The 9,555-nt window shown below is 41.2% G+C and overlaps 1 protein-coding gene across 4 annotated transcripts in view; it reads left to right on the top strand.

Moving 5' to 3' along the window:
* The first annotated feature begins 2,682 nt into the window (after positions 1 to 2,682).
* Positions 2,683 to 9,555, top strand: part of KHDRBS2 (KH RNA binding domain containing, signal transduction associated 2) — a 572,210-nt gene continuing 565,337 nt past the window's right edge. For all 4 annotated transcript variants that reach the window (XM_073336336.1, XM_073336333.1, XM_073336334.1 and 1 more), the window contains exon 1: positions 2,683 to 3,051. In XM_073336336.1, coding sequence (XP_073192437.1) covers positions 3,028 to 3,051 — 24 coding nt within the window. In that variant the 5' untranslated portion in view covers positions 2,683 to 3,027. The remainder of the gene's footprint in view (positions 3,052 to 9,555) is intronic.

Raw genomic sequence — 9,555 nt, 5'->3', positions numbered from 1 at the left:
TGATCTTTTAGAGCCTCTGCTTCTTTCAGAGGTCTGCTGTGATCTCTCCTTTATTAGACTTATTAAAACACAGAAACACTTTGCTTAATCTGAAACAACAAACCAAACAAATGTAAAATACATTTTTTTGATTTTTAGTGGATATAGCAAACATCCAAGCTCCTAACTAGCAAAGCAGTCACCTCATGATTAAAATGTCATCTGAAATCTGTATGTCATGTCTGACAGACTTTCATGAAATATTTTTTTTTAAAATGAGATTTAAAGTAAAATTTTCAGAAGCCTCTTAGTGACTTAGCAGTTTAAGTATCATTGAAAGTTAATGTGATTTAAGCTCTTACTGGCTGAGGTCACTTTAGAGTGGTATAAAAGTTCAAAGAGTAATCTCATCAAGGCTTTAGGTGCCCTTCCATAAATTACATGGAACAAGTAAAATTGAACAGCCAGCAGAACACAACTCCTCTACATTACAGATCAAACTCCCAACAAAACTTACCCTCTGCAGCAGCCCACTGGCTATGTCACTCCTGCAGTGTGTCCTAAAGGCTAAAAGACCAGGGCTATTTCAGAGTGGGGAGGATATAGGTTAGCACTGAAGGCCCCCTGATACCACCCCTCTTTCTCTTTCTTGAATCAGGAGAATCCAGCTTGAGCTTTTCCAATGAATGTAAAGGTGGCAATGTGTCATGAGGAGAAAGATGGTCTCTTAGTAGGGTAGGTCTAAGCCAGGGGTCATCAATTATTCTTTAGGACGGTATAGTCAACGTTCAGACACCAAAAAAGAACAAAAAATAACAACGATAATAAATGCAGGATGAATTCAAAAGCACCTGGTGGTATGGATTTGACCTGTGGCCCACCTATTTATTGACTAGCCCTGTTCTAAGCCATTTAAGTCCTTATAGCTAGACATACTGTGTGACATTCTTAGATAAAGCATTAACCCTGTAATGCCATCTTCCATAAGTCTATAAACTAATCAAAGACTACTTTTTGGGGTATATAGTGACCAACAGAAGCAAGGGGCTCACAATCTAGTTCTAAGCTGTTGTTGTTATTATGTATTAATTAATTTATTTATTAAAAAGAGAAGAACTCATCTTCTCTTCCCCCCTCCTTCTTTTTTCAATCTGAAATAGTCTGATTGGATCACTCACCCTGGTTGACACAGTCCTATTATCAGTGAATGACCTGTTTCATAAGTGTTTTGAATCAAACTCTATGAATTCAAAATTTTCAAGAAGAATCTCGAAACAATAACACATGAGCCAGAGAGACATTTTGAATATATTCTTGTAAATAAGTGCAATCCCTCAACTATGAACACATAGCAGGGAAGGTGTGGAAACACTATTTGCATTTGTCTTGCGGTATAGATGCCATGGTAGCTCAAGTTTCTCGGTCATGGTGGTTATAATGACTCCAGAACCCTTGGGATATGCTGACAGATTTACAGTCCATACTTTTACATTTGCTTCCTCTTTCTCTCACTCCACAACAGGATTAGTACACCCAGGGTGTTTGGTCATTTGGCTGATACAATTAGAATATTTTAAGTCAAAAGTAAAGGGAGCTACACCTAGACGCTGAGCAAAAGCAGACACAGGAGTGTTGAGAAAATGTCGTTTTTTGCAATTTAACTCGGGTTCAAATTGCCCCCGGGGATCTTTGTCCATGTATTAACATGTTTTGTTTACGAATAATTTTTTTGGAGGGGGTGAATTACTATAAACTCTAGTTTACTTAATGTTCATCTCTAGTGACAATACATTCCGTTTTATTTACTCTTGCTGCAGCCACTTTAATCGCAGAGCCGCTTTCATTCTCGAAGGCGGGAGCTTTAGGGGCCGCTGTCAGGGAAGCGTCGCCTTCCCCTTCTTGCCCTGTGCGCCGCGGGGTATCTCCGGAGCGTTGTCCCTCCCGCTGTGCTCACGGGCCCCGGGACGCCGCGGGTTGGGCCCTGTTTAAGCAGCCGCGCGCGCCCTGCTCCTGACACGCCGCTCGCAGTCTCAAGGGAGTTGCTCTCGCCCAGGTAACAGCTCCCCAAGCCGCCTTCTCTTCCCCCTTCCTGGGCTCTGGGCTAAGCCCAGCTGGGCCAGGTGCCGCATCCCCTTGGCACCCGCAAAAAGTTCCTGGGAGAAGAGGGCGGCTGGGCTCAGTCAAACTTCCCCGTCCCTCCTGTGACTCGGCGCGGGGAGATGCGCGACTGTGGGACGAAAGGGCGGGGAGCGCTTTTGCTGCTGTAAATCCTTTCCCCGCCCCGCCCCCCGCTTGGACACCTACCACCCGGGCTCCCCCAGAGCCTAGCCCGCGGAGGGCAGGGGCTACCCAGGGCTTCAGAATCGTCCTATGTCGCGCTGCGGGTGTGAGGGAGCCTCGGGAAGCCTCGCTCGCTCCCCCTTCTTTCCCCCTTCTTCCCCCCGCCGCCGCCGCCGCCGCCGCCGCCTTCTGGGTGCTGCGGCCCCAGCTCCTGGCCCAGGCGGCTCCGTCCTGCCCGCTGCTTCAGCACCTTGGCCAGCGAGCGCAGCCCCCGCACCTCGCCCGCCGCCCCGGCAGCGGGGGCCGGAGCCAGCAGCCGCTCACCGCCGCCTTGCGGGTCTCCGCCCTCCAGCGCGCAGCCACCAATGAGCGGGGTGGGGAGGTAGGCGCGGGGGGGGGCGGGGGGGCTTCTTCCCGCCTCTCTAGTTAAGGCCGCTGGGACCAGGCTGTACCTCAGTGGAAGGAGCCGAGGCACGCACGGAGCGCGCGGTGGCTGTGAGGGGCAGCGCAGGGCAGGGCAGGGCACCCCGGTGGAGTTCAGGCCAGCTCCGTGCCGGCGGAGCGGAGAGAGCCCAGGTGCACAGAGCGGGGGGAGGGAATTAGGCAACAATAAGCAGTCGGCCAAGCCACCACGCCACTGCATCCGAGCAGCACCTAGGGCAGGCAGACGGTCCCAAGTGCAGAGCAGCAGCAGCGGTAGTATGGAGCAGGAGAAATATTTGCCCGAGCTGATGGCAGAGAAGGACAGCCTGGACCCGTCCTTTGTTCATGCAATGCGCCTCCTGGCTGAAGGTAAGACTTCGCTCCTCCTGGCGTGTGTCTCGCCTCTTTCACGCTGCCTTGCTGTGTTCTTAGCCAGGGGACGTGTGCTGCCATGTACAAGCAACCGGAATCCTGCGCCTCGCCTTGGACTCAGCCAAGGCATTCCGCGCCCTGGAGCAGGCATGCAGATGGCAACCCACCCGCCCCCCCCCCACTTTTTTTTTTTTTTTTTGAGGGACCAAACCTTTCAGATGGGAGAGATACCAGCAAAGATTCTTGAGACTTGCTGTCGGGATGAGGAATGACTAATCGGCTTAGCCATCGCAGGCAGTGACATGAGCAAGAGAGTGCAGCGTTCACAGAAATGCCCACTTCTGAAGTGGGAAAGATGGGGGGTGGGGGGCATTTAAAGTAAATTGTGATCAGCACATTGCTAGTGAGAGAGTGTGTGTATAGAAACTATAGTCTGTATTTCTGCAGCTTTTCTCAAGTGCAGAGTTGCTCTTTAAGCTCGTCACTCACAGGTTTCTGTAGAAATATTGAACACTAGAAATCAGAATTTCATCGCTGACCATGAAACACTGTGGAAGATGTTATTCCCTCTCTTGTGTCTACTGTACATGGAAATAACCAACGACCAGTTGCTTTGCAAAGTATGGATTGTGTTTTATATGTTTGTTGTAGTAAGGCAGAGTACATTTATTATATAGGGAGATGCTTGTAGTAAGGCAGAGAACATTTATTATATAGGGAGATGCTTGTAGTAAGGCAGAGAACATTTATTATATAGGGAGATGCATGTTGTCCCCCGGCTTTATTAGCAATAGTTTTTTCAAGCTTGTTCAGGAATAGCTCCTGCTAGCTATTGTATGGAGTAACTTGTAACATTAATTTTGGCAAATTTCAGCTTTGAGAATTGTATTTGTATATATGAAGGTGTATATTTTATTTTTCAGTACTGGAAATGCCTGTCTTTTAATGATTTGTAATTAAAATGATTTATTTCATTTAGCAAATGAGGTATTGCAATTGGGTAGGTTCTTTAGGTAGGACTTTTATATGGTTCCTTATTTTATTTACACAAAGACAGATGCTAGGTTCTCATTAAACTCCTTACATCTTGTTTTCCATGTTTAAGTATCATGTTTCGGTTTATATGATAACAGCTAAATCCACTACTATATCTATAATGCAGCATTTTGTCAGTTGACTTTTCTGTTTTGTATGGCATATCAATTTCATGACATCATTTCACTAAGGACTAGATGCATTTCTCTTAGGTTTGTACTGTGATCTAAAGTATTGCCTTGACACAAATTGGTCTTCATTATATCATCAGTGCTTGTGATATAACTACATTTTCTGCATTTCAAGACAGCTAAATTACTTAATTAGGAAGACTTTAAAACTTTATCATTCTTACTACACTATGTAGTTAGTTATTGACTACAGGCCTTATTGAAGAGGACTTCAAGAACAGAAGTAGTACAATCAGTTAAACTCTCCTCATGCTCTTTATTTCTTTTTCTTGTATATATTGTTGATTCTTTAAAAGATGGTCTAAATTGGATACAAATGTAAAAGAGAAGTAGTGACAATGAAGCATAAATCAAGATTCTGTATCCAAATCTGAAATGAAACTAAGACAAAGAAACCTGTAATGAGCTTATTAAAATATTACATCACAAATGTAAACTACCCTAAAATCTAGGAAAGTGAATAATTTTCCAAAGTTCCATATGTCTTTAAGCAAATTCATAAGCATTTAGAACTTTTTATGCTAGCACTTAAAACAATTCTTAGGTCAGCAGCCTTCATATTGTCTTTTTAAATACATGGTTTACTGATTGAGAATAAAGTTACTGAATCTAGATTTTCATAGAGTACTTCTGTCTGATAATGGGAAGTCCAGTGTGTATAATGACACACATTTAATATACTTATAATACCTATCTTGCTGCTGCAGAAACAATCACAATAGTTTTTACAGCTGGTATACTAATTTGCAGATGATGAATCTAAATTCCTTATTGCTCAAAGGGGCATATTTCTTGCACCATGCAATTTGATCTTTTCCCAGCAGGGGGAAGTATCTACTGAAAGAGTGCATTTGAGAGAGAACACATGAAATGTATAATTGAAAGTGCAAAGCAGTCAAATAAAAAAGTGTCATTTCTGAGCTTGCAGTTCATGCAAAAGTTGCATTTCAGACAACTTTTGAGATTGAGTAAATTAATACTTTACTGGTTTCTTTTGAGTATAGCTGGGGTTAAGTGTACCTGAATATTTAAAAAGACAAAGGTAAGTTGTCTCTGGAAGCTGTAGAGACTGCTAATGTAGGATTCACAGCAGATACCTGATATTAACCTTCAAAACACTATCTGTCAAGTTTTCTAGAGATCCATTTTAGATTTTTACATAAAATGACTATTAAAACAGTTTAATTAAAGTATGAGAGCAACAGATAAGGCAGCAGGAACAAATGTACTTGTTACTACTGACTATAAAAGTGCCATAGATTTTCCTTTAGAAGGGAAGAATGTATAACAGACATAAATTCATCTGGATGCCTCACAGGTAGAACAACACTGGATCACTGTAAAAGGTTTCCTATACTACTGAGTTTCTATGGGATGTCTGTTTTGGAGCCATGGCCTCAGATTCTGGATTTTGATTGTGTGAAAATAATATATGAAAATCTTCATAGCAGCCAGCTACTCTTTTTAATTACTGTTTATCATGCTTCTTGATTGGCAATTGATTTCAATTAAATGCACAGTACTGTAATGTTCTCTCTTTTTTTTCCTTCAAAGTTAAGAGCCTGTAGCATTCACTCTGACTTGAAAGTGCTGTGATTTTTTGATGTCACTTGCTAACACCTGGATGTGAGAGTAGACAAGCTTCTGTGGAATCCTTAGAGAGGCATACAAGAGATAAACACTCCATAAATACAATTTCCATGTAAAGCAACTTATTGCATTATAATATCATTTTGTTTCTTCATCAACTTTTCTAAAGAACATTATACATCTTTTTGATTGTGTATAACTTATTTAAAATGTGATTATATATTCTCCTCTTAATGTCTTTTTCCATAAATAGAGAAGGGGTTCATGCATATGTAGTTAAAGTCTGGGGACAAGATAGTGTCAGTGCTAAGCACACACAAACTCCATTTAACTTAGCAAAGATTGATGGCAATCAGCATCCAACAGAATTAGAGAGTACTATTATTATGCTGCTGGAACCCCAACTATTGTGGTAGGCACTGCGATAAAAATAGTAAGAGACAATCCCTACATTAAAGAACTTACATTCTTAACAGACAGATGAAGTATTATCTCAATTTTGGAGCTGTGGCACAGAGCAATTAAATGACTTACTCAAAATCACACAGGAAATATGTAGCACTGTCTAGAATAGAACTGAGGTGTCCTAACTCCCAGTCCAGTGCATTCACCACAACACAGTCCTTCCTCAGGATCATTATCCTGCTCCTGTAGAGATGACACCTATATCAGACTGGAAATATGGCATACATTTTTAAGTGAGAATAATTAGCCATACATACAAGGAAAACAAATATTTAACAGTGGGCTTTGACTCTAGCAGAGAAAGGTATAACACAATCCAGTGGCTGGAAATTGAAGCTAGACAAATACAGATTGAAAACCAGGTGTAAATTTTCAACAGTGAGAATAATTAACCATCAAAACAATTTTGCAAGGGTCACAATGAACTTGCCATTACTGTCAACTTTTAAATCAAGATTGGATGTCTATAAAATGTATGCTCTAAGCATTATTTAGGGGCAGTTCTATGCTCCGTGTGATACAGAAGGTCCATTCTGGCCTTGGAATCTATGAATCGTGATCAGACTGTTGGAGATGGGGAAAATATTCACAAATGTGTTATTAGAAAAACTTGTGAAACATGAATATTCAGTTCTGTAATAATTTATTCAATATATTTCCCCAAAATTCAAATCATTTATTAAAATAATATCACCTAATCCGCTTTAAATACAGTGAAACCTATGCTAATTGTGGCTGCGTACCCTGGTCTATCAGCCAGTAAAATCCAAGTCCCTGAGATAGAGTTTCTCTCTATTTATTATACTTGATTATGCAGCCACCTATTATAAAAGTCAGAATAATAACAGGCTCTTTGATGGCTCGTATTGGTAGATTGTACTGTAAATTGGTTGTAGTTTAACTTTTTTTTTACAGATAAATAAGATACTACTGCTTCTAGTAATGTGATATTCCCCATTAGTATATATGAATAGTTAATACTTGTTTTAAACAAGTAATATCTTACCTACCAATAAAACAGTAAGAAAACTTTTTGAGCTGTACCCTGCACCTTCCATATATAATATTTGTTTGTATGCCACTAGCACCAGGGCCCCATTGTGACAGGTGCTGCACAGACTCTAAGTGAGCACATGATGTGATGTATGTGTTTTTTTTTAAAAAACTTTTTGCATGAGTATAAACAAACATGAAGATGATTAAAATATCTATGAATATGTATGAAAACATGCTTGTGTGATTCATGATGTGTAAATGTAGGTGACCTATAGCAACATACAAGCTACTAAATCATCTTTTGCTTTTTAAAAAACTTCTGTCTTACAACAGTATTATCATTATTTTTAGTAAGAGATTGTCAGCAACTGGACACTCAGTCAGACCATCAGTGTAGAGACAAATAAAAATTGCCTGGAGATAACTCAAATATTGCATGGGCTATGCATGTGTGATTGTGTAAATGTCTTGCAAGATGTGATGTAAAAGACACTTGCATGCTCACCTGTAGCACAAAGAGTACAAAGACCCAAGGGAAGAAAATCCAGTCCAAACAAAAATACCTGCCCCCATTGGAAATTTCTCTCTATATCTAGAATGATAGTTCTATATTTCATGGCAATACAGTTAGCCTCGGATTTTCAAATGATGCCCTGAAGCCAGTGGGGATAAAACAATTTACACTACATGAAGATCTGGCTGTGATGCTTCTCAGGGCTACGCAAAGCTGTGAGGCACTTCACTGCAACCTGCCCTTTGTCTGAGTGTTCTTGTCTATGTCTGCTGTTGGTCAGTTCCACGACTCCATCAGCCATGAGTATCAGAAGCACTGCCCTCTCAGCCTGCCCAAGCCCCACCTCTCCACAGGTTAGTGATAGGCATGTTCCAGCCTTCCACACATCTCTCTGAAGTGTCCAGCCCCTGTTCCACTGGACACTCACAGTTTCGCTGCTCCCAAAGAAACCGTGCACTCCAGATTACCAATTCCATCTCAGATCTTTGCTCAGCTAAACACACAGCACTTAGATATGTTTATAGTGAAAACAAGCAACAATTTATTTAATAAAGCAGAGCGATTCAAATGATAGCAAGTAGAAATATTGGAAAAAATGGTTACATAGAGAAAAAAATCATAACCTATGTTCTAGAACGTAGACTTATTTAACTATGTACTTACATGATTTATGAACCAGAGCTCACCTAAAAGTCCTTCCAGCATTTTTCAGCCAAGTCTAGCTCTATTCCTATTTTTCATGAGACAAAGATGCTGCCAGCTTGTCCCCTAGGTGTACAATCCTATGAGTCTCTTTGCAACCCCAGAGATATCAACACAATCCTTTGATATTTATTGATAAACCATACATCCTCCTGCTGTGTGTTTCTTCCCGTAGATTTCATGATCTCTTATTGATTTTGCCATCTTGCTTAGTTGTAACTCCATATGAAAATAGACTTAGATTGTGAGACACACAATACACAATGACCAGTAAGTGATATAAACATCTGTTACCCTCCTCCCACCCTGGCTGAATGGAACTTGTCAGAGGCATGTCACTTCCTGGTGATCTGTCTTTAACTTCAAGGATTTAAGAACATCATTTCCAGTATAGAGGCATAACTTCTTAAATATTATCTATTCATACATTTTACAATGATTATGATGACCAGTGGGCTCTTGGCTCTTGGTAGAGATTTTACATGCCACCCTGGGGCGAATTATTGTGCACGTAGGTGATCCAAGGGTTACCTGTAAAATTCTATGCCAGTTGGCACTAAGTGGTTCCTGAGTTACACTGACCTTCATATAAGTCTCAGTGTAGGCCCATGCCTGCAAATTGTTCCAGTGGAGCAGACCCTGAGCTTGCCCAGAGCCCGATTCAAATAAATTGGGCTCCATATAGGCTCACTCTCATTGAGCTGTTTGGACGACCAGGGCCATCCATTCAACAGTTATGAAGTCATACAGCCTCCACATACCTTGAGCCTTACTACTATCATTGACACAAGCCTGCAGTAATTGCTGTAGCCAGCATCACAATTATTGGCTCAGTATATTTGCATTTTGCCTCCTACTAGATTAATGTATTGGGTCTACTGTACAACTAACAGTATTTTATTTTGAGACCCCTGGAAATTAATTTGCTTTTTATATAACAAGGTGGTTTGGATCATTAATATATATTTCTAATATGAATCTTGGAGCAATAATAAGGTCACTGCATGC

The sequence above is a fragment of the Lepidochelys kempii genome, chromosome 3, assembly GCF_965140265.1.
Source record: "Lepidochelys kempii isolate rLepKem1 chromosome 3, rLepKem1.hap2, whole genome shotgun sequence".
NCBI classification, from domain to species: domain Eukaryota; kingdom Metazoa; phylum Chordata; order Testudines; family Cheloniidae; genus Lepidochelys; species Lepidochelys kempii.
Note: the sequence above shows the minus strand (reverse complement) of the source record. Positions and strands in the feature narration are given on the sequence as shown.